General features: G+C 63.4%; 2 protein-coding genes across 18 annotated transcripts in view; both read left to right on the top strand.

Moving 5' to 3' along the window:
* ARAP1 (ArfGAP with RhoGAP domain, ankyrin repeat and PH domain 1) overlaps nt 1–14,229 on the top strand; it is an 80,712-nt gene extending 66,483 nt beyond the window's left edge. For 11 of the 16 annotated variants that reach the window (XM_058305900.2, XM_058305903.1, XM_071218251.1 and 8 more), the window contains 19 exons: nt 718–853; nt 1,077–1,179; nt 1,994–2,189; nt 2,466–2,517; nt 2,603–2,766; nt 3,016–3,228; nt 3,594–3,699; nt 4,066–4,213; nt 4,297–4,383; nt 4,463–4,531; nt 4,717–4,834; nt 6,314–6,427; nt 6,625–6,770; nt 7,323–7,355; nt 10,573–10,655; nt 11,351–11,401; nt 11,524–11,587; nt 13,206–13,355; nt 13,664–14,229. In XM_058305900.2, the coding sequence (XP_058161883.1) occupies nt 718–853; nt 1,077–1,179; nt 1,994–2,189; nt 2,466–2,517; nt 2,603–2,766; nt 3,016–3,228; nt 3,594–3,699; nt 4,066–4,213; nt 4,297–4,383; nt 4,463–4,531; nt 4,717–4,834; nt 6,314–6,427; nt 6,625–6,770; nt 7,323–7,355; nt 10,573–10,655; nt 11,351–11,401; nt 11,524–11,587; nt 13,206–13,355; nt 13,664–13,681 (2,051 nt within the window). In that variant the 3' untranslated portion in view covers nt 13,682–14,229. The remainder of the gene's footprint in view (nt 1–717; nt 854–1,076; nt 1,180–1,993; nt 2,190–2,465; nt 2,518–2,602; nt 2,767–3,015; nt 3,229–3,593; nt 3,700–4,065; nt 4,214–4,296; nt 4,384–4,462; nt 4,532–4,716; nt 4,835–6,313; nt 6,428–6,624; nt 6,771–7,322; nt 7,356–10,572; nt 10,656–11,350; nt 11,402–11,523; nt 11,588–13,205; nt 13,356–13,663) is intronic. The other 5 variants (XM_058305904.2, XM_058305906.1, XM_058305905.1 and 2 more) reach the window with 1 other exon arrangement.
* Nucleotides 14,230–23,233: 9,004 nt separating this feature from the next.
* The window catches only part of PDE2A (phosphodiesterase 2A), an 86,004-nt gene continuing 85,467 nt past the window's right edge, over nt 23,234–23,770 (top strand). The window contains exon 1 of one of the 2 annotated variants that reach the window (XM_058305897.2): nt 23,234–23,704. In XM_058305897.2, coding sequence (XP_058161880.1) covers nt 23,634–23,704 — 71 coding nt within the window. In that variant the 5' untranslated portion in view covers nt 23,234–23,633. The remainder of the gene's footprint in view (nt 23,705–23,770) is intronic. The other variant, XM_071218246.1, reaches the window with a different exon arrangement.

The following is a 23,770-nucleotide window of genomic DNA, read 5'->3' as shown; positions in this document are numbered from 1 at the left end:
GCAGCTCTGAGCCAGTGTGGTGCTCAGTGCCATGAACTGTCCAGGCCTGTGTGGCCTTGATGTTCTGTGGCTGGCCCGACTGCCACGTGTGTTTCTTTTGTGGGGTCTTATCTTGCTGGTCTTCTCAGAGCCATTATAGAAGGTGGGGCGTGGAGCAGTGAGAGCGACTGGTGAAGGAGGGAGGGCACAGGGAGGGCCGTTAGGGCGGCTGGCAGGGCAAGGAAGGCTCCCCGTGGCCTCTGGGCTGCCCTTGGAGGATGAGTAGGACAGACAAGCGGGAGGGAGGGAAGGGGGTGGCAAAAGCTGGCACAGCAGGGGGTGTGCTTAGGAGTGGTCAGTGGAGCTGGGCAGCGGCCGCGGCAGGCCCACAAGGGCCCTGCGTGCCAGGCTGAGGGGCACAGACTGCCCTGAGGACAAGGGAACATGGAAGGCTTTTGAGCAGAGGAAGGATGGAGTCTGCAGTCAAGCCCCATCGCTTTTGGGTCTTGGAAAAAGCAAGGCTGGAGGCTGGGAAACCAATGAGGGAGCCGCAGCAGGGGTCCAGGGGAGGTGATGAGAAGTGGGCTGGGGCGGTGGGGCTGCAGAGCGGAGGGTGAATCTGGGTGGATCTTGAGTAGGGAAGAAAAAGACCTGGGGTTGGGGGGCTGAGGGGGCCCAGGGAGGATGCGGAGAAGGTTTTTGGTTCCAGCATGGCTCCTCTGCCCAACTTGTCTCCAGAGTTCAGCCGACGCTGGTGTGTCCTTAGCGACGGGGTCCTGAGCTACTACGAGAATGAGCGGACAGTGACCCCCAACGGGGAGATCCGGGCCAGCGAGATCGTATGCTTGGCAGTGCCCCCGCCCGACACCCATGGGTGAGTGCCCCCGGGCAGAGTCAGACTTGGTGCTGTCCAGTTCACTCCTCCTCCCGTGAAGAAGATGGGGAAGCGGGCCCAGAGAGGGGCATGCTGTGCAGGAGCTGAGCCAGTCCTCCCTCTCCTCGGGCCAGGGCAGGCACGGGGCGGCATGGAGGCGGCGTGGTGAGGGGTGGCCTGGGCCGGGCAGGCTGAGCCTGAGTCCTGGCCTGTGTGTCTGCAGCTTTGAGCACACCTTTGAGGTGTACACGGAGGGGGAGCGGCTGTACCTGTTTGGCCTGGAGAGTGCAGACCTGGCTCGTGAGTGGGTCAAGTGCATCGCCAAGGTGGGCCTGCCTTGCAAGGTGGTTGTGGGAATAGTGACAGGGTGCAGGCTCAGGGGCAGGGCAGGTCCCACGGTCCTGTGCATCCCAGCTCCCCATCTGGAGGCACAGGGGCGGGTGGAGGGCAGCAGGCACAGCGTGGGCTTCTCGGGCCAGGGGTCTGGCATGGCCTGCAGCCCCTTGGAGGGGAGGTCAGGAGACTTGTCTTAGCTCTGCAGAAGAACTGTGGGTCTTGCATGCCGTAGATGCTCATCCTAGTCCTAGTACGGGCAGTGTGGCCTCCAGAAGGAGCGAGCTCCTTTTCCTTGGTGGTGCACATAGAGGCTGTGGAAGAACGCTCTGTCCTGGGCACTAGCGCCCAGTGCCACCTGGGGTCCCTGATGCCCGAGTCTGTGCCTGCCATCCGCTTGTTCATCGAGCAGTTGTTTGTGAGCCTCCTGAGGGGCCGTCCCCAGAGTCCTGGGGACAAGGGGAGCGGTCCTGGGCCTGGCTCTTCAGTGGCTCGCCGGCTGGTGGGGCTGACAGAGGGGTCCACACAGCGACAGCAGCGACCTCGGGGCTGCAGCAGAGCTGTGCGAGCTGGCAGAGGGGACGTCCCGATGGCATCTGGGAAGGCTTCCCAGAGGAGGGCACCTCGGGGTGGGTTTGGAGAAGACTAGAGCTCTCACCGGATGGAACAGGGCACACTTCAAAAAACTTCCTTCCCTGGACCAGGTCCTGGCTGGGGGGGAGGTGAGCCGCCCACAAGCTGAGGAGCGGGGGGCTGCCCGGGCGGGCAGCAGTGCTGGCTGACGCGCCCCCCCTGCCCTCCCGTCAGGCGTTCGTGCCCCCCCTGGCGGAGGAGCTGCTGGCCCGGGATTTCCAGCGGCTGGGGCGTCTGCCCTACAAAGCCGGCCTGAGCCTGCAGCGGGCCCAGGAGGGCTGGTTCTCCCTGGCGGGCTCCGAGCTCCATGCCATCTTCCCAGAGGGGTCTCGCGAGGAGCCGCTGCAGCTACGCAAACTGCAGGAGCTTTGTGCGTGGACCCCGACCCAGACCCCGCCTCCAGGGCACCCCTTGTCCCAGGCCCCCCCCCTCCCCCCCCCCCACGTCCCTGCCTGGAAGTGGGAGCTCTCCCCTGGCCTGGCCCGAAGGCACCCTCCCCCTCATCTTCCTCTGCCCTCCGGGTGCAGCCCAGCAGCCCCAACGTTGGCGGGTGGACCCCAGGGATGTGCGTGCCCAGGGCCTCAGGAGGGGGCAGTTGGGGGTTGCGAAGGAGGTCCAGGCCTCACCGAGATGGGCGCCTCCACAGCCATCCAAGGAGACGGCGAGAACCAGGTGCTGGTGCTGGTGGAGCGGAGGAGGTGAGAGGCCCCCGCGGGGCTGGGGGGGGAGGAGGCGGGGAGCGGGCAGGGGCGGGTGCCGCAGCGACGGCTGTCCCTGGCCCAGGACGCTGTACATCCAGGGGGAGCGGCGGCTGGACTTCACGGGCTGGCTGGGGGCCATCCAGAAGGCAGCGGCCAGCTCGGGGGACACGCTGTCGGAGCAGCAGCTCGGGGACTCGGACATCCCGGTGATCGTGTACCGCTGCGTGGACTACATCACGCAGTGCGGTGAGCCGCGCTCGAAGGCCCCAGGAGCGCCTGGAGGCGTCTGACCCTCCCCGCCCGGAGGCCAAGCCCGCCCCGCCCCTCCCCTCCCCTCCCCTCCCCTCCCCTCCTGAGAGGAGCTGCGTGGCCCCGCCCCCAGGGCGCCCACGTCTGACCCCGCCCCCGTCTAGACCCCGCCCCTGTCGGCCTTGGCCTGGCCCCGCCCCGAGGCTCGTGTCTGTCCCGCCCCGAGTCAGCGCCCCGCCTCCCCAGGCCTGACCTCCGAGGGCATCTACCGCAAGTGCGGGCAGACGTCCAAGACGCAGCGGCTGTTGGAGAGCCTGAGACAGGACGCACGCTCCGTGCACCTCAAGGAGGGCGAGCAGCACGTGGACGACGTCTCCTCGGCTCTCAAGCGCTTCCTGCGTGACCTGCCGGACGGGCTCTTCACCCGAGCCCAGCGCCTAACCTGGTTGGAAGCCTCAGGTGGGCTCTGCAGCCTGTGCCCAGCCTGAGATCTGGCCAGTGCTGTGGACTTGTGGTCCACACAGACCTCTGGATTCCCTTCCCCTCCCATCATATACTTAGACATTCCTCAGCTGCCAGGCTCCAGTTTTCTAACCCCTCCGCCACTCACACATGCATACACTCTGCTTCTCTTTATGTCTTCATTCCATACAATGCCAGAGTTTTCAGGCAGAAAATATCTCATTCTTGCAGAGGGCCTGGCCTGATTTGACTTGGAGTGGACAGAGGGTTCTGTCACCTTGCACAAGAGGAAGAGCTGCTGGAGGGGTGGAATGGAGAGGGGGTTACAGGGGTTCCTGACTGATCTACCTCCCCCTACTCAGAGATTGAGGATGAGGAGAAGAAGATCGCCAAGTACCGAGAGCTCCTGGCATACCTGCCTCCAGTCAACCGTGCCACAGTGAAGGCCCTCATCAGCCACCTGTACTGGTGAGGGGTGAAACCATCTCGAGGCTCCGGGGGATGGGGTGAAGACTCTTCTGCTCCCAGCCTGACTTCCAGGGTACCCTGATCTTGGACGCTTCCTCCCACCTTACCTCCTGCAAGGTGGGAGAGCAGAGGGGGCTCAGGGTTTCAACCTGGGCCAGAGTAACTGGGCTAGACTCCCAGCTCCCCAGTCCTGCTGCTCGCCAGGACCTAGGATACGGCCAGAAAGACCATCTCCCCACCTCCCCGTGTCTCGTGGCTCACTCCAGGGGCCAGCCCTGGGCCCCTCAGGGAGTGGGAAGGTGAGGAGGGACAGTGCCGGGCCCGCCTCGGGCTCCCCTCTCACGGCCTGCCTCCCGCCCTGTGCAGTGTCCAGTGCTTCTCAGACACCAACCAGATGAACACGCATAACCTGGCTATTGTGTTCGGGCCCACGCTCTTCCAGACAGACGGACAGGACTACAAGGCCGGCCGCGTGGTGGAAGACCTCATCGGCCACTACGTGGTGGTGTTCAGTGTGCGTCCCTGGCCGGAGGGCAGCGGAGGGCAGGGCCGAGCTCCCCGGGCGCCCGTCCATTCCCGCCCCTTCCCCCTTCCCAGGTGGACGAGGAGGAGCTGAGGAAGCAGCGAGAGGAGATCACTGCCATCGTGAAGATGCGCGTGGCTGGCGCTGCCAGCGGCACCCAGGTGAGGGGCGGGGCCTGGGGCGGGCGCCTGCCCCCGGACACCTGCCCCTGAGGGTCACCTGAGCCCCGTCTCCCCGCAGCACGCCGGTGACTTCATCTGCACCGTGTACCTGGAGGAGAAGAAGGCGGAGACGGAGCAGCACGTCAAGGTGGGCCAGGATGGCAGGGTTCCACTCAGAGGAGAGCCTCGGCCTGGGGACGCGCCGGGCTCGTCGGTTTCCCTTCTCCCCACCCAGCTGAGCAGGCCACCCCAGAGCCACCCCACCTGTGCCCCCGGCCTCCGGAGGCCCGGGCGGGCCGGAGGCCAACCCCCACCCTTCCTCGGTCACCGCAGATTCCCGCGTCCATGACAGCGGAGGAGCTCACCCTGGAGATCCTGGACCGCAGGAACGTGGGGGTCAGGGAGAAGGACTACTGGACCTGCTTTGAGGTCAACGAGAAGGAGGAGGCTGGTGGGTGCCACCGGGGTTGGTGCGGGTGGGCTGGCGGCCGTGGCAGCAGCCTGTGCCCCTGCCCTGCAGCGGGACAGCAGCCGGGAAGGGGGTTGAGAGGCAGACGCTGCGTCACGCGCCAAGGCCGTGATCCCGGTGGTAGTGGTGGTGACGGTGTGTCGGCAGGGTGGGTGGGGGACGGGTGGTGTCGCCTGTGACGGCGCGTCTCGGCGTACGGTGGGGGCGATGACGATGACGGTGTGCTGGGGTGGTGGGCGACCCCGGCACTGGTGGCGAAGGTGGTGGTGACTGGTGGGGGCAGGGTGGGCGTGGCTGGGGGACCGTGTCGGGAAGGGGCCGTGGGGGTGAGGTAGGGTGGCCTTGGCGGTGGTGGGGAACGGGATGTATCTGCTCATCTGTTGAGCTGTTGCTTGCTGAGTGCCGGGCACTGGGCGGGGGGCCAAACGCACTGCGCCCGCCCCGTGGAGGCGACGGCCTGGTGTGGAATGGAGACATTCATGCAGGGAACGCCATGCTCGCGGCTTTGGAGGAAGGGGCCGCAGTGCCACCAGAGCTTCCACGGGGGCTGGGGCTTTGGGCTCCCTGAGCTGGGATGGCAGGAAGAGTGGGGCTTCCTAGGTGGAGACAGGTGTATCAGCCAGCCAGAGGGGTGCTGATGCAACATACCAGAACTTGGCTGGTTTCTATAAAGGGTATTTATGTGGGGTAGGTCCTTCCAGATACCAGGCCATAAGCGTAAGTTACTTCCCTCACCAAAGTCTATTTTCACGTGTTAGAGCAAAATGACTGCCAACGTCTGCGAGGGTTCAGGCTTCCTGGGTTCCTCCCTTCCAGGGTCTTGCTTCTCTCTGGGTGCAGGGCTACACTCTTCCTTGGGCTTGCCTCTCTTTCCTCTGTGAGCTTACTTCCCGGGGCTCCAGCTTAAGGCTTCAGCATCAGACTCCAGCATCAAAACTCCAACATCAAAAACCTTCAGCTCTGTGCTTTGTCATGCCTGTTATCTGTGTGTTTGCCACGCCACACACCAAGAGGTGGGGGCTCAACGCCCTAATGACGGGGGCAGTCAAAGCCCTAATTGGAACTTAATCACGCCCAGGTACAGACCAGATCGCAGACATAATCCACTCTCTGATTTTGGAATTCATAACATATCAAACTGCTACAACAGGGGACGTGCGGGCGGGGGACAGCACGGCAGGGGACCACTTAGAAGGCCCCCGTGCCAGGGCGGGGTGCTGGGGATGGGACAGCGGGACGCAGGGAGATGCGTGATGCAGGGTGGGGTGGGGCGGCGCTCATCTCCGCCCCGAGCGGCCTGCGGGGCGCAGTGCTGTTACTGTGATGGGCTCGGTTTGGGGCACGTCAAACTCGAGCGGTTCTGGCTGCGGCCGGGAAGCGGAGCTTGGGGTGGGCAGGGTGGTCACCGTGGCGCCGTGTGGCGGCGGCGGGCGGCGGTGACAGCGGGCGTGACCTCCGCAGAGCGCCCCCTGCACTTTGCGGAGAAGGTGCTGCCGATCCTGCACGGGCTGGGCACAGACAGCTGCCTGGTGGTGAAGAGGCATCAGTCCATGGAGGCCATGCTGCTCTACCTGGGTAGGTGGGGCCGGGGGCCGGGCCCCGGCCACAGCCACGGGGCTGCCTGGGGGCCCCAGCAAGGAGAAGCTCGGGCAGGGGTGCCCGCGGGTGGGCCTCCGGGGGCCGGGGTGGGAGGGGCCGTCTCCTCCCCGACGAGGCGCCGGGTCTGCGGGTAGGGGTGGGCGTGGCCCGTGCCCACGCCGGTCCCCCCCCAGCCAGCCGTGTGGGCGACACCAAGCACGGCATGATGAAGTTCCGCGAGGACCGCAGCCTCCTGGGCCTGGGGCTGCCCTCCGGCGGCTTCCACGATCGCTATTTCATCCTCAACAGCAGCTGCCTGCGGCTCTACAAGGAGGTCCGGGTAAGCGGCCCCCGGGGCCAGCCCGGGAGCGGGCCCCTGCGCCCCCGCGTGCGCTCAGACCCGCGTGCAGGAGCCTCGCCCCGGTCCTGTGCCGCGAGCGTCTCCGTCGCGGGTGTTTGGATGGCACAGCAGTCGGGGAGCTCACAGGCTCCTGGGGAGCCTCCTGCTGTGCCCACTGGCCCCCCTAGGCCCTGGTGGCAGGTGCCATCACAGCACACAGGGAGCCTCCTGCTGCACCCACTGGCCCCCCTAGGTCCCAGCGGCAGGTGCCGTCACAGCACACGTGCGCTCAGCCTCACCCGTGCCTGACCGTGCCACGGTGCCCACAGTAACGTGCTTCTTGGTGACCGCTCACGCGTGCGTTGTCACTTCACAGGCCACACCCCCTTCAGGCCCACACCGTCCGCCTGCTCGGCCTACCTGGCTCACGACCTCTCTCTTTGCCCCGGCTTTTGAATACATACACCAGGTCCCCCGCTACGCCACACACACGCTGCCCTAGTTTGGGACCTGGGGCTCCTTCTTCTGTAACCCTGATCCTCTATCAAACAGAACCAGAGGCCGTGGAGCGGGGCCCCTGAGACCGTGAGTAGCTGTGGGCTGACCGCCAGCTGCCTTACACCACCTGGGGGCCAGGCGAGCTGCGGGGGGGACGCAGGGACGTGGCCAGGCTCCCAGGCCACCTCCAGGCATGGTTTCCTGCCCCCTTGCCAGTCAGCGCTGGCCCCTGCCCTGGGCTCGTGACCAGAGCTCCTGCCCTGCATGCCCAGGCCTGCCCCAGGGTTCTTCCCCCAAGATAGGGTCCCTCGTCAGTCCTCTAGAATTTTCCAGAGGACCTGGGTGAAGGCATCGAGCCAGCAGTGATCCTCAGGTCCCGCCATCCGGGAGGCCTCTTTCCACGCCTGGAGAGGGTCCCAAAGCTCTCGCTGCTGCCCTGGTCCTAGAACACGAGGGAGGGACCTCAGAGGCAGGTGGGATGGTCCCTCCGCAGCCTCCCTGACTGCTGCCAGCCCTGGGAGAGGGGAGCTCAGCCCCATCCCTTGGGGCGGCCCTGTCCCTGGATGGGTACTGCTGCCTGGGCGAAGGCCCTTGCTCAGGTTCAGCTGAGAGCTGACTCCTGTTGCCTCTGAGGATCCCAGCAGTGCTCGGGGACCCAAGAGCATAGATTTCCCGACAGAGATGGGCAGCAAAGACCATGTCTCCAGGTCTACGATCTAGCCAGAGCTCCCGCAGCTGGCCCTCCAGTGGCTCCAGCCTCTTCCTGCCTGCTAAGTCCGCTGAGGACATCTGGGCAGGCCTGGTTGCCATGGAGGGCGCAGAACAGATACGCAGACCCCTCACCTCCCTCACTTTGCACGTTCGACCTCTATTGATGCAGCCTAGACTCTGGCCGACCTTGTGGAGAACACCTGTATTCTGTCCTTTGTCTTTCTCTATGATCACACCCTCATTTCTGAGCCTAGGAGCCCTGTCCACCCTCCAGTCCATCCCCCTTGCCTCTGGGACGTCTTCTCTCTGATCCCATCCCTCTGGGGTTCTTAGCCCCAGGGAGCAGAGCGTGATCACAGTGTGGGCCGAGGGAAGGAAAAGCAGCTGAGGCCCCTGGAAAAGCAGCTGCTGATCGCTTGGCGTGGAGGAGAGAAGGCAGGGCATCTAGAAAAAGAGAACAGATGTAGGGTTTGTGGAGCAGGCTCGGTGCCAGGCCCTGCACAGACGGGGTCGTATAATCCTTCCTGCTTTCCAGGGTGGGGGCGTGAGGTCCATTTCACAGCCAGAAAATAGACTTCGAATGACTGGCCCAGGGCCATGTCTAGGTGGTGGATTGGAATTTGCCCCCAGATGAGTGCCAAAACCCCAGGAATTCAGGCTGTGAGGCCACTAGAGCCCCATCCTGGGCGGGGAAGGGGGGGTGGTTCACTTTGCTAAAGACCCTGAAACTCTTGCTGGGAAAGGCATATTCTAGAAAGATCTGGGTTCTTGAGCTTCAAGGGATGAACATTCTCTTAAAAGTGACCTCACGCTCCAGAGATTCTGGAAGCGTGAGCTATTTGGTTAGAAGTGAAGTTGGGTTCAAAAGGTGATGACAATTACTTCTGCTCCCCTCCCTCCCCGAGCCTGTCCCTCCACCTTCTCGTCGCAGCCGCACTCCCACCATGCACCAGGCACTCGTCCCGTGCACACGGCCCCGTTACACCGTGCCATGCACACAGCTCCCGTATGCCGTGGATTGTTTATTCAGATTCTTAAGGAGCCACGACCCAATCAGAGTCTCTGATTCCTACCATTGTCCCCACACCCTGCTTGGAGCCATCATTCTGTTCATACCCCGAGCTGACGTCTTCTAAGCCCACAGCTGCCTTCCAGTCCCTCAGCCTGATTCTGCCCATACCTGCAGCCACATCTTTTCTTCTGACGTGGACTTTTGTTTTCCAGGCCTGCAGCCTCATTTCTTCTCTAGCCTCCCTCTCGGGCTTTCCTTTCCTCCTACCTGGTTTCTCCCATTCCGCAGCCTGATTTCTTCAGTGCTCTCAGCCTGGCTTCTTGCCTGCTTGCAGGCAGGTTTCCTCCTGCTCGTGTTCTCCCCACCCAGGTTTCTGCCACATCTGCACCTCCGATCCCATTGCCCCCGTCCTCCCTGATCTCCCCACGCCTGCAGCCCACTTGGTTCCAGGCCCATCGGGGCACTCGACCCTTACCAGGTCAGGTGCTGTCAGGTGGAGGCGTGGTGCTCCTTGGTCATCAGGGGTTGTTGAGGTGAAGAGTCCCTGGTCAGCCCCTCCTGAGCCGCGCCCGTGACAGCGCAATCCCTAGCAGTCCATCCTTGAGCCTTTTCCACCTCCCGTGGCCTCCCCTCTGCTCTTGCTGAGCAGCCATGCCTGGGGGTGGCTGGGAGCAATGGTGGGGAAGGGAGGGACAGTGGCTCAGTCTGACCCCCAGTTTCGGTTGTAAGTGAACGCCTTTCCTGCCTTCCACCCCGGAGCCCCTGCTGGCTCCAGGCGTGCCTGGCTGGGGGAGGGCGTGGGGCACGTGGCCCCCTGAGCAGGAGGACGGCTTGCAGCTTGACCTCTTCCTTGGGGGTCGTTGTGCCCATCCCCCTGCCTCCGAGCCAGCCTGCTCCCCCCAAGTCCACACCCATGTGCAGAGGCAGGGGCCAGAGGTGAACAGGCAGTGAGCTGGCGCCCTCTCCTGTACATCGGTCTCGCGCTTCCTGACCAAGACCACGGGGACGTTCTCCCTTTGGTCTACCCGACAGCCATTCTGCTTCAGCTCGAGGCATTGGCCTTCTCGTGGCACTGGAGAGTGTGTAATGCTGATCATCCCACAAGCTTCCCATTCACACCGTCAACCCTGGAGCCTCTGTGGGGCGGGAAAGGGGGAGGACTGAATAACGGGAGACAAAATGACACCGGCAGCTCGGCAAGGCTCGCAGATCACACACGCTTGTTCGGTTTGGTGCCAGAAGGTTCTGGGCAGCAGTTTCCCTCCACCAACAGTCTGGTTCTGGCCAGTGCTACAAGTCAATTCTCCAATTTGCAGGGAGCAGGGAGGGGCTGGGATTGGCTCCTCAGGCCATCCCAGCGGGGTGGCTGCCCGGGGACTGAGGGTTGACTGTCTGATGCTGCTGTAGGGAGAGAGTTGGGGGGTCGAGGGCTGGGGCTGGCCTTTCGTCAGAAGGGCTTCCTGGACGAGTTGCCCCGTGCTGGCATGCACAGAGGGCCAGGGCGGAGGGAGCTGCGCTGCCCGCCCCGTGCCGCCCCAACCGACGGAAGCTGTGCCCTCCCTCTGCCCTCCCCCAACCCAGAGCCACCGGCCTGAGAAGGAGTGGCCCGTGAAGAGCCTCAAGGTCTACCTGGGAGTGAAGAAGAAACTCCGGCCACCTACCTGGTGAGCGGCGGCCCAGGAGAGAGAGACCAGAGGCTGGGGCCGGTGGGGGCTCAGAATCGGAGGGGGGAGGCACCAGCAGGAGCTTGGACTACAGTGGGGCGCCTTGGAGAGCTGGTCTACCCAGGTGCCGTGGTTGTCCACATGGTTCCCAGACAGCAGCATCCACGTTCTGGAAATACATTGGAAACGCCCTCACGTACCACCCTGGACCTACCGCGGCAGGGATCCAGGGCTGGGGTCCCACAGTCTGTGTTAATAAGCCATCCAGTAACTCCAATATCTGCAAAATGTTGAGGGCCCCTAGCCTGGGTTCAAATTCTGTCACTGCCCCTTTGGGACCTTCTTGTGCCTCGGTTTCCACGTCTGTAGAATGGGGAAAACAGTGGTACACCAGTTTCAGAGGGTAGCTGTATGCTTTTAAAAGTTGAAAAGTGGTCCGTAGTTAACTGTTGTGGTTAGGAACTGTCCCCAGCAGACTTGGCCTCCTGACTCTCATCAGCTCTCTCGCTGGGATGAGGGCAGGCCTGGGGGAGCAAGGGCCTGGAGGCTGGTGGGGGCGGTGAGAGGCGATGGCCAGCCAGCGCCCCGCTCGCAAGAAGGCCCTGTACTCCGGCCCCTGGGCCCTGTCCTGATCCCGAGCTCGCCAGCCTCTGCAGGCTGTCAGGTGACGCCTCTTCTGCCTCCGTCCTCTGCAGCTGGGGCTTCACCGTGGTGCACGAGACGGAGAAACACGAGAAGCAGCAGTGGTGAGCGGGTGCCTCTGGACCTGCCCCGGCACTGCCCCGAGACCCCGGGCGGGGAGACGGGCCCGGCCTCTCCCCCTCAGCCAGGCCCCTGGCGGCACCCAGACCTGTGCCCTGCCCCGCAGGTACCTCTGCTGTGACACGCAGATGGAGCTCCGGGAGTGGTTCGCCACCTTCCTCTTTGTACAGGTACCAGGCGCAGGCCCCGGGGAGGCTTCCGTGTGGGGCGTGGGTGTGTTTGCTTCTTCACTACTCCTGCCACCCGCGGCTTCAGGGAAATTGCGAGTCAGCTTTTATTTTTTATTTTTTTAAAGATTTATTTATTTATTTAATCCCCCCCCCAGTTGTCTATTCTCTGTGTCTATTTGCTGCGTCTTGTTTCTTTGTCCGCTTCTGTTGTCGTCAGCGGCACGGGAAGTGTGGGCGGCGCCATTCCTGGGCAGGCTGCACTTTCTTTCGCGCTGGGCGGCTCTCCTTACGGGCGCACTCCTTGCGCATGGGGCTCGCCTACACGGGGACACCCCTGCGTGGCAGGGCACTCCTTGCGCGCATCAGCACTGCGCATGGGCCAGCCCCATATGCCAAGGAGGCCCCAGGTTTGAACCAAGGACCTCCCATGTGGTAGACGGACGCCCTAACCACTGGGCCAAGTCCGTTTCCCTCGAGTCAGCTTTTAATACATTGGTGCGCTCCTTCGACAGCCCTTCCTTATGCCTTCTCTGGTCCTGCCGTGAACCAGGCATGCTGCAGACACAGGGCTCAGACCAGACCCTGCTCTTGGGGCACTCCCCGTGTGGTGCAGAAAGCATAGCCAGCGTGATCAGTGACAGTGGGAGGTCCAGGGACTCCAACCTGGCGGGGGTGGGGCAGGCAGCAGGGGGAGGGGTCACAGGAGATGATTCCTTGGGACTCGGGGGAGTTCACCTAGCAAAGAGGTGGGGAGTGACTTTGAGGCAGAGGGAACAGCCTAAGCAAAGCAAGGGGACCTGAAAGAGAAGCACAGATTGTCAGCTGAGTGTAGAGCAGGGGGCAGGAAGCATCCGCAGAGGGGACTGGAGGCAGAGGCCAGGTTTCAGAGAACCTTGAGGGCCATGCCAAGGAAATGCAACTGAACCCCGCGGGCAGAGGGTTTTAAGCAAGAGCGAGTGCGTGCAGGCTTCAGCCAGAGAGGGCTTGTTCCAGGTGTGCTGTGCGGGGAGGACCTTCTAGAGGGCAGAGCCTGGGGAGAAGGTGGCCGCTGCAGAGGCCCGGGCAGGAACAGGCTGGTGGCGACTTCTGCACCAGAGCAGGGCCGTCGAGGGTGGCTCAGACTTAAAACACAAGAGTTAAAACAGAGATTTTAAAATGAGAGCTCAGAATCGCTTGGCGGAAGGGGAGACAGAACTGTGCCAGGGTGCTGGGCTGGGGTCTTCCCTGTAGCTAATTTCTTTTCTTCAGCCCTGAGCTTCCTGGTAGTCCAGGACTAAAGGGAAACAGTCGATTCTGTGGTTCTGGAGTCCTGAAGAAAGGAAGCACGGACATGTTCCTTTTGGAGAAACGTTTTCTCAGTGCTGCATTCTTGGAGGGGTTGTTTTGTAGATCCTGACTGGGGAGTTGTTGAGTAACAAAACTGGCCTTGTTTTGCCAGAGATACAGTCATGTTCTCCTAACAGCTGCTTCTCATATCAGCTGGAGTCAAAGCCTAGGGTTTCACCTCAGATCATAGCTGAAGGCATTTCTGGGAAGGGTGGGCGGATCCGGGGCCGAGCGGCTGGGGGAGCCGAAGCCGAGCCCACAGCCCAGCGTCCCCCGCTTCCCTGCTCCCCAGCACGACGGCCTGGTGTGGCCCTCGGAGCCCTCACGTGTGTCCCGGGCAGTGCCCGAGGCTCGGCTGGGCAGCGTGTCGCTGATCCCGCTGCGGGGCAGCGAGAACGAGATGCGCCGCAGCGTGGCCGCCTTCACCGCGGACCCCCTCTCCGTGAGTGGCTCTCATTCCTCTGGGCAGGGGCGGGGAGCTCGCTGGGCGCCCGCCTTCCACCCCCGCCCCCCGTCGGCTTCTCCTCCCCCAGCACCCCCAGGGCCCCTCCCTCCCTCCTCAGTAGGGGTCCGCACAGGCCCCTTTGGTGCTCATGGTTCACGGGATGCCCCCCGTAGCTGGCCCAGGAGCCCCAGCTGAGTCGGGCACCCCCAGGCGGGGAATGGAGCGCAGCTGCAGAACTTCAGCAGGGCCCCCGGCCCCTCTGGGCCGCCAGGTTCTCACGGCATCTGGGCTTTGCCTTCCCACAGCTCCTCCGCAACGTCTGAGCACAGGAGCCAGGCCCTGGCTCGGGGCGTCTGCCGCCGTGGAGCTGCCTTCCTGTCCAGGCACCCCTCTTGTGCTGCGTGCCTGGTGCGAGCCAGCAGGGGGCGCTGGAGGCAGCCGCACCCCCCACCCCACGGCCTGACTGCTGCCCGGGGGTGGGGGCTGCCTGGGGAGGAGCCCTTCCCTGCTCCGTCCAGGTGCTCAGCCCTCCTGGGCTGGCCTGGCCACCCCCGGGATCGCCCACCTGAGTCTGTGGGGTCGGAGATGGGCATAAATCAGGAAGCCTGGAGGACCATCCTTTCAGAGGCCGGAGACCCGGGGCCCCGCTGGGAGGGAGCCCATCCCAGTGAGTGGTGGGTGCGCCAAGGAAATACTCCCTCCTCGGAGGTGGGGAGGGAACTCGACAGTCAGTTTCTACTGTGCTGAGAACTGGACTTTGGGGGCGTGAGCCCCCTCTTCTGTCTGGGCTGGCTGGGAGGGCCCGGGCTGCCCGATGCTCCCCTTCCCCACTTCGGGGGCTTTTTGATATTATAAATATATCTATATTTTACCCTGTGGTGCTGAGGCCTGTGATTGGTGCGGGGATGAGATATCCTGGGTAGGAGGGCCCAGGGGTGAGCGTCCTGTCCCAAGCCCTGCAGCCTGCTCTTGCCGGGCCTGAGCAGGGGCCTGGCTCCACGCCCCCATGGTGGGTCTGTGCAGCCCCCGGTGAGCCCCCAGCCCAGCCCGGCCCCGGCCTGGCCCTGCTGCGGCCTGAGCCCAAGCCGGGCGCTGGGAGAGGCCCGCGCGTGACTCAGGGCAGCTCCTCCGCAGTGCCTGCTGTGGGCACTGCGTCTGCACAGGTAGGCCGCGGCATAGGAGCCTTAGGAACTCGGGAGGAAGGGCCTTCAGGCCGCCCCGGCTGGTGCCTCCTCCTCCGGGGACGGGCCCTGCCTTGCACAGAAGTTGTCCTCCCCGGGCACTGCGTGGCCAGCGTCTCCCAGAGACAGGCCTGGCAAGCCGGGCAGATGACGAGCTGTCCCGAGATGGGTCTGGAACTCCCTGGGAAGGTGCCAAAGCACATCCTGCCTCTGCCTAGAACCTCATTGCCAGGGGGCCCTGCAGGCGGCTGGCTGACCTCTTACCCTCCGGCCCCGGGGCGGGGCGGGGCAAAGGCTGTGGGGCGCCGGCCAGGTGACCTCTGGCCCATGCAACCCGGCCCATGGGGAGGCCTGGGTGGCCCAGGTGCCGGCGAGGGCCGTGGGGGGCCTGGGCTCCAGGTTCCCTGCCCCTGTCTCTGGGGATGGAGGTGGCTGCCAGGAGGCTGGAGCTGGTCCTCGGCCACTTCCACGGGCTGGGCCAAGCCTGAGGCTCAGCCCTTGCCCTGCCCTGGGTGGGCTGTTCCAGGCCAGACTGACGAGCCCCCTTGTTCACGTGCTCAGGGACTGGAATTCCTCCTTGGATCTGACCTTGGACTGACCGGTTCTGAGGTCCAGAGAGAGGGGGTGCATGGGACCCCCTCCTGGGGGGAGACTGGAGGGCCCACCTCCTAGTGCTGGGTGCCCTGCGTCACTGTCCCGACGCAGGGGCTGGCTGCAGGGACCACAGTGGGCCACCAGGGGGCAGCTGTGGACAGCTCAGTGCTGCTGGTCCCAGAACAGGCTCTGGAGGGCCCCAGTACTGTGGTGCCGGCCCAGCTCTTGCCTCTGGGGGTGTGGGGTGGGAGCCAGAGCTGCCTTTGCCCCCAAGGCCAGTGATACTCCAAAGGCAGTACAGAGCCTGAGCAGTGCGGCCTTCGTGGAGGGAGAGGAAACTGGGGGCGAGAATGGGGGTCTGGCAGGAGGTGGGGGCAGGGCTGGCGAGGTGGGGTGGGAGGTCGGGATGTCTGTCTCCCTTCCGCCTCCCTCCCGCCCAGCCTTCCCCCGTGCAGAGCGTTCGGCTGAGTTCAGAGGCAGCGAGGGCCCCGGGAGACCCCTGGGCTCCACAGGAAATCGATGGGGCGGGGGAGGGGAGGAGCTGAGCCCACCTCCTGCGCCCCTTCCCCCTGGGCTGAAGGAGGGAGAGGGGGTCCGTGGGTGGCCTGGGGCTGAGGGCTTCCTTCCTGGGCCCCTGCTTTGGGGGCCCTCGAGCGCCCGTCCACAGCTGGCTGTCTCGGAAGAGCCCGGTGCAGCGTGCTGGGGAGACGCCGTCCGGGTTGGCAGGCTCGGCAGCTCCGGGTGAGTTACTTAGTCTCCAGTGCTCCATGTTCTCATCTGTACTGTGGAGATACGAACAGTACCTCCCCGCTAGCGGGCCGCCGGGATCGAATGAGCTAACAAGGGTGAAACGTCTAGCACTATGCTTTGCTAATCCCCGTCCCTCCCAGGTGCGTCTGGGAGACATCATGGCATCGGAACCCTTTCTAGGCCCACTGTATTTTCATTCAGTATAAGCATTTATTGAACACCTACTGTGTGCAGCGCTTTCCTGAGCACTGAGTGGGAGCAGATGGTAAGTGGTATCAGGGAGAGAGGGAGCCCTTCTGGTGGGGGCTTCTGAGCGGGAAAGTCTCCGTGCGGGAGGTGAGCCTGGGAGGGCGCGCGCCTGGTTTCCGTGGGTGGAGTTGAGAAGGAAAGGGAGAGAGGGAGTGGGGTGAGTAAAAGGCCAGGGGACCTGACCAGGCAGTGGCCGGCCTGTCGAGCGTGGAGCTGGGTGCCCACGCGGCTCCTCGAGGCCAGGCCTCAGGTGTTGGGGTCTTTGCCTGCACCCCCTGCTCTGAGATACAACCACACCCCAGTCAAATGGGCTCCTCGGGGCTTCTCCACCAGCTCTCGGCCACCTCTGTGACCTGTGTGTCCCAGACCCTGCTCCGGGAAGTGCCTCCTGTCGCTCAGACACAAGGAACAGCAGGCCTGGAACCCCTCCCGCTCCCCGGTGTGACCCCTGCACCTCCTTTGGGCTCTTCTGGATTCTCCTCTGGCCTGCTCTACTGTGCACACTCGGGCCGAGTGTGCACCCAGGTCACGGCACTCGGCTGGAGGCTGGCTCGGCCCTCGCGCCCCCTCTCCCACGCCACTTCCAGCGCGTGGAAATTTCCACACTCTCTGCCCTGGTTACAGCTCTGACTGCTGTTATTTATCACCCTGGAGACACAGTGGCACAGGCACACGCATGCCACACACACACATCCATGCCCTGCACACACGTGGCACCTGCACACCTCCCAGATCTGCAAATGCGTGCCGCGCGCATGCACACACACACATGCACGTGTGCACAGCACGTGGACCGACACCCCCACACATACGGCTCTCTAGGAAAATTGCTCTTGCCCCTCCTGCGCCTTGCTCCTCCGCTCTCCTCCCACCGCCACCCACCCACAGAGCCCCAAGACCGGAGTTGGGGCTTGGGCGGCAGCTCTCCCACTCAGCAGGCGCTGCTCCTGTGACTATTGTGTCCTCACTCTTCCCCCTCCCCTGTCTGTCTCCCCAGCCCTTCCTCCCCTCCCCTCACCCCCTAGTGCCACTCCTCTGCTCTCCTGTCTCTCCCTCCACCTAAGCCACTCAGTCTTCTCTGTCACCCACGACCCTGCTAGGTGGAAAGTGTCCTCCCTGCCCTGCCTCCTGAGGGTGTCCCAGGACAGGGACCTCAGAGACTGATGGAGGCAGGGGCGCAGGCTGAGAGGGCCCGAGGCTCCTGTCACCTCCAGTCTCCTCTTGGGGACGAGGGAGGACTGTGTGCCTGGCGCCATGGAGACCAGCGTCATGGCAACACTGACCAGAATGGGCAAAGGCTTTCTGCCCCGGGGATCCCCCACGGGAGCGGCCAGGAGGCTTGAGGAGGTGGGCCGTGTGCCTGGTGTCTGGCATGGGCTGCGACGTCCGCCTCCTGCCCAGGCCACCCCGGGGACGCCCCGCCCTGACCAGCGCTGCTCACACCCCGGCGTCTGGCGCCACAGGTCGTCAGGCCTCCAAAGGAGCTCCAGAGCCGGGGGTCCCTGCCCAAGCTCCTGCCTCACACCGGGCCTTCTCCTCCGGTCTCCCACCTTCTACCCAGGTCAGCGCTCGCTCGGGCAGAGGACTCAGTTTAATCTTGGGTCCAACCACCCGGGAGGTCTCTAGCCAGCCCTTCGTGTCGGCAATAACAAGGGTGACGCAAACGCTAACGACGCCGATAATCTTATTATAGAGCTCTCAACACCCACTGTGCTGAAGGCTTTGCACGCATCATCTCATTTAATCCTTACAACAAGTCCCATGAGGCAGATACACTTGTGTTCCCATTTTGTAGATAAACTGAGGCATGGGCTTGCCAATGTCAGGTGACCAAGACGTGGTACAGCTGGGACAGGAACAAAAGGCCCTCCTGGAATGGTGCAGGCGGCCCGGGCTTCGTGCCCAGTGCCCTCCTCACCAGGTGCCCTTCTCTAGGTGGCTAACTTATCCGTTCTCCCTTCATTGCGGCAGCGAGTTCGTAGCTCTGGGGCTTCATCTGGGTCTGGCCTTGGAGTTTCTAGACACCAATTCCAGGTGCTGCTTTTTCTAGTAAGATGCAGAGGGAGCAGCGCCTTCCTGGCCTGGTTAGACCCAGGGAAGACCTTCCTGGCAACCCAGCAGTGCAGAAACCAGCTTCCGGTCCACAGCTCCTTCAGAGTCTTGTCCTCTGCTTGGGACGAAGCTTAGGGATGCGGAGGGGGAGGGGGGGCAGACCCTGCCTGCCGGGCCCACCGCAACTTGTCTCCCCACCCGATGGAGTCACGCTGCAGCTGCCTCCCTCCTGTCTTACGTAATAATTCAAATATAGCAGCTGCCTTTATCCCACTGAGTCACACCCCCTCCGCCCCCCCACCCCCACCCCAGACGTGGGGAATTAAGGGGAAGACACTAGATCAGGGCTGAGTGGGAGGCCAGGGCCCCCACATGAGAATTCCAGTACCCTGGAAGGGGGTTGGGGGGGAGGGGAGGGAGCTGGGTCCGGGACGCGTGCCCTGACCCCTCCCTTCTGAAAGCCCACATTCCTGGGGACCCTTCCCCAGCATCTAAACCTGTATCCTGTCAAGGCCTGCAGCTTTCCCTCCTGAGTCCCTGTCCTAGCTGGAGGTGAGTGAGGAAAAAAGAAGTGGAAGATTATGAGGGGAAAGGAGGAGTCTGGTGGGGCCGTGGCCAGGAGTCCTGGTCCCAGGCCCAGTCCTGCTCTTCACTCACTTTGTGACCTGGGGGACATCTCTGGCCTCGGTTTCCCCATCTGTCGAAATAGGACCTTCTTGACTCTAGCATCTTAGGCTTCCAGATCCCTATCCTGGCTGCGATCCCAGCCTTAGGCAAAGGCACTTCTGAATGTCTGGCCTGACGCCACCCCTCCGGTCCCTGGAAATTCTGTCCTCCAGAAACGGGGAGCTCACTTGTAGGTCACCCCTTGCCTCATAGAACAGCTCTAACGGATGCTGGAGTCTGAAGCAGACACTGGCCCCTTCAACTCTGGGTTCTGGGTCCCCAAAGCCACCTTCCTGCCATGTGAAGAGGCCGCCCCCACCCTCGAGCTGCCCTGGAGGCTGCGACTGCCCCCCACTCCGTTCTCAGCAAAGGTCTTGGCACACGTGGTGTGACAGGCTGTGCCTGGAGCGGGAACGCAGGAACTACGCCAGGCCCTTCCAGGGACACGGAGCGTCCCCTCCCCCACCGTCGTCCTTGGAGCCACAGGTGGCAGCTTTCTGGCAGAAGAGGGGGAGAAGCGCCAGGCAGTGGCTCCCTGAGTGCCTCCTTCCCCCTCCCCTGGGCTCCTGTTCCCAAGAGCCAGATGTGGACCAGTCCTGGCTCCCAGCCAGAGGGATTCACCCAGGGATGTTCAGGCCAGCCCTCCGTGAAATCCTTGTTCCGCCAATTACCAAGGCTTTCCCGGGAGAGCCAAGGGCTGTTTCACACTCTACGACCTCACTCAGCCTGCCCAGAGAGCCGGTCAGGCAGGCCCAGCATTGCCACCTGTGTCCCCTCATCCACCTGCAGCCTCTTGTCAGCGTTCCGATGTGCACGCTTCCTTTCCACACACACCGAATCCTCTTCTGACTTTCCTCCACCGACAATTCTCCCTTGGACCTGCTGAGCTGCCCACAGGCTGCGGGCTGGGGTAGAGGTGAATAGGATTTTGGCCTGCGCCCAAGGAACGCATGAGCCATTAGAAGATGTAGGCGAACCTGGGGGGGCGGAGGTGGTAGGACATGACGCAGGTGTGTGGCAGGGAGAGGCAGCCAAAGGCCGCTCAGCCCTTTGCCAGAAACCCAGGGACCCTCTTGCACGGGGCCCTCAGGTGTGGGTGAGGGCAGGGCGTGTGTGATGAACCAGCCCAGGAAGGATGGGTAGATTGGATGGTCAGAGTAAAGGAAGAAGAGAAGGAAGTCAGCCGGGGAGGGGAAACAGCCTGAAGGAAACCGAGGAGAAAAGACCGGCGTGTGCTGAGGGCCCAGCCCCTGCCACAGCTGGAGCAGAGGCCGGAGAGGTCGGCCAGGCCCATCCTGAAAGCACTCGCCCTGAAGGTCCTGGCCAGCCAGGCTCAGGTGGTGAGGAGTTGCTTGACCAGATAGGTGTATCAGAAGGCTGACTCCAGGCGCACAGGTGGAGGTGGGATAGAGGGGGGTGAGCCGGGGGATTGGCCAGGGGAGAGGGAAGGAAGCAGGGGCGTGGGGAGTGGAGGGGGCGCTGTGAAAGAAGGAACAGATGAGAGAACTGTGACAGTTTCCACGAAACAGGAGGGGACGGTGCAGGCAAAGGGATTCCGAGTCTCCAGCCTGGGAATTAGAAATTTGATGCCTTTGACAGAGACAGGAAGGTCTGCGAGGTGTGTGGGATGGTGGTGTGAGGGGCCCGTGGGACCCCGCCGCACCCCAGATGTTCAGGAGGCAGCCGGTTCGGGACAATGGGGGCTCCAGCGAGAGGGCCGGGCCGCGGGGGGCACTCGGGGTGGCGGGGATCGGGGTCGGTGCGGATGGGGTGGAGAAGGGGGCCCCTTCTGTGAGAAGCATCTACACTAGGGGCGAAGAGAGGATCAGCCGGTGAGGGAGGCGGAGGCAGAGGCAGGGCCGTCCAGAGGGTGGGAGGGGGCTGCTGAGAAAAGGGCTCCCCTGTGGCCACCAGAAGGCACCTGGGACCTGCGGCGCCTCCGGTCCCGGCGTGGCGGTGGGGGGAGCCAGGAGCAGCCAGCCTCCCCACCCAGCTCCCAAACCGGTGCTGCTGCGGGGCTGCGGGCGGCCGAGCGGGACCCCCACCCCGCAGGGAGGCTCGGCCGCTCGGGCCGCGCCCGGGGGGCGGGCCGGGGGCGGGGCTGGCGGGGCGGGGCCTCGCCGGGATCGCCGGCCCGCGGGCTCCCGCCTGGGGACGGCAGGAGGAGGGAGGGCCAGGTCTGAACTGTCCCCCGCTCTCTTCTCCCCGCACCTCCCCGTGCCGCCACCGCCCCACGGGAGCCCCTAGCCTAAAATCAGGGGCTGCTACCCTCTCAGCCCCATCGGCCCCATCTCTTCAGCGGAGGCTATTGACCAGGAGGCTGGCAGGCATCCCCCTCAGACCTTGGAGAGTGGAATCTGCGACCCCCCGTCTGAGGTTCAGAGAGGTGAAATAGAATAACTTGGCCCGGGGCATAGGGCAGAGCTGGGATTTGAACTCCCAACTGCCTGGCGCTAAGACCTGGAGTACCCCGCCGAGCTGGATCCTGCAGTCTCATCCCTGCAGCTGGTGTGGCAGTGGAATGGCAGGTGACCGTTCGCCACACCCGAGGGTCTTGAGTGTATTCCCAGGAGGCTTCTGAGGATGAGGCCACCACCATCATTTCCTGAATGGGAGGGCAGGAAGGGGGCTCAGGGCCAGGCGAGGCCTCCTCATACCTGCGTGCACCTGTACCCCTGTGCCCTCCGTGTCCGTGCTGGGGTGGGGGCCGGGCCCTCGGGCCCACGCGTAGGTTCTCAGGGAGGAAGGGGAGGCGTGAAACACTGAGACAGGGCCTTGGCTTCCAGAGCCCGGAGAATGCCTTCCCGGCCGGCAGGGCTGGAGCAGCCGCGTCCCAGGAGTGGGGCAGGCTGAGAGGCGAGACGTGAGTTCTGCGCTGGCTAAGCTGGTTTAGGACCGGCCTGGGCCTCGTTACTTTTGAATGAGAAAACAGTTTGCCTAGACTTTCAGGGATCTAAAATTCTTTCAGGGATCTAAAATTCTTTCCTCTGGGGCCACAGCGGGAAGCAAAGTCTCCTTCCCATTTCTCTCCTGATACTTCCCCAGCCGCCAGACGACCGCTTTTGGCAATCCTGAGCGTGGACAGGCCTGCTCCACCCGCCCCCCACGTGCCCTTCAGCCAGGTTCCCACTTGTCTTGTGGGTTCCTCTGCCTGGAGCTTGCTGTGGGGGCTGGGGCTGTTCCCCCACAGCTGCTTGAGGCAGGGTCCCGGGAGCACGGGGCCCCGTCTCTCCTCGCCTCATAGGGTTATAGGTAGCTCCTCTAGCGTGGAATACACCCCTTCTTCGGGGGCGCCCTCCCTGCCTTTAAAGATTTAGCTGAGAGCCTCTCTTCTGGAACTGCGCACCAACACCACCCACCTCCCCACCCCTGCTGGGTCAGGGGCCCCCTCTGGGCTCCACACTGTCATAGACTGCAAGTCTGCCCGGGGGTCCCCCTCTGAGGCAGGGGCAGTCTGAGCCCCATGCCATGGGGCTGGCCATGAGTGAATGAATGAATGAATGAATGGGCAAAGCAGTGGCAGAGCCAGGATTCCAATGTGCATCTCCTGTCTCGGGGTGTGAGGCTTTTTCCCCTTTGCACAACAGGAGCTCTGCTGAGCTAACTCCCCACCTGTGCCACCGCCTAAAATGCCCCATCTCCTGGGGTTAAGAAGGCTTCGTCCTGAGGAGTCCTCTCTGGGACAGGGCAGAGGCATAGCAGACCCTCCCTCTGCCCAGAGCCTGTGGACAATGAAAGCCCTGTGGCCTGGGTGCCCACAAGTCCTGGTGGAAGTCCATGTTCAAACACCGTCTCCCACAGTGTCTAAGCCAAGAGGTGGGCTTTGTCACAATACTAAAGTCCAACGGCCATCAGCAAGAAGCCCCCGGGGTCCCCTGCATGCCTAAGTCTGCTGGGGAAATATCCTAGGACATGATACAGACCCAGGGAGGGAGCCCAGCGGAGGTGTCAGCTAGCCCTGCCCAGACTTGTCAAGGGCACAAGTGTGACCCCCTGCCCTCAAAGCCTGTTTATTTTTTTAGGAGGCACCAGGGCTAGAAGCCGGACCTCGTGCCTGTGAAGCGGGCGCCCCGCCGCTGAGCTCCTCTGGCTCCCCACCTCAAAGCCTTTTTGAGGGGCAGCAGGTGGGTCTTGTCCACCTGCCCCTTTGGCTCACAGCCCACAGGGATCGCAAACCCCTCATTCTCCTCTCTCTGGGCTCCTCCGTTGGCCTCTCCCACCCTCTCTCAATTTCTGTTTCTGTGTTTTTTGGGGTGTTTTTTTTTCCTGCTTTTTTCTGTCTTTGTTCTTCTTAGTGTGTGTTTTCCACTCTGCCTCTCTGATCTCTTTGTATTGTATTTCCACCTTGATCTTTCTTAAGCTCTGATCCTTCTCTTTTCCTCCATGTCAGTGCTTCTCTCCCCCACCCTGTCTCTGTCCGTCTCCATCTCTTTCTCTCTCTGTGAGTCTTCCTGGTCCTCTCTCCCCATCAGTGTCCCTCTGCCCCTCCCTCCCTCTCTCTCTGAGCTCTCTCTCCTCCTCCCTCCTCCCTTCCCCTTCTGCATTAGCAGAACTGCTCCAGCCTCCTCCAGAGCCGAGCCGCGGAGGCAGTGGCAGCAGGAGCACGGGAGCAGCTGGGGCAGCAGAGCTGGATTGGGGTGTTGACTCCGGGCTGAGTGGGGGACAGGCCGCTGTTTTTGTTCCCTGTGCCTGGCGGGCCAGGCGCCCTGTCCAGGACCCCAGGCAGGGCGGGCAGGGCGAGGCACCTCCCTAGAGCGGCTGGGAAGGCGGACGATGAGGAGCGATGGGGCAGGCGTGCGGCCACTCCATCCTCTGCAGGAGCCAGCAGTACCCGGCAGCGCGACCGGCTGAGCCGTGAGTCCTACCGAGGGGCTGGGGTCCGGGTGGGCAGTCGCGAGAGGCGCCACGGAGGGGGTCCTT

The sequence above is a fragment of the Dasypus novemcinctus genome, chromosome 10, assembly GCF_030445035.2.
Source record: "Dasypus novemcinctus isolate mDasNov1 chromosome 10, mDasNov1.1.hap2, whole genome shotgun sequence".
NCBI lineage: Eukaryota > Metazoa > Chordata > Mammalia > Cingulata > Dasypodidae > Dasypus > Dasypus novemcinctus.
Note: the sequence above shows the minus strand (reverse complement) of the source record. Positions and strands in the feature narration are given on the sequence as shown.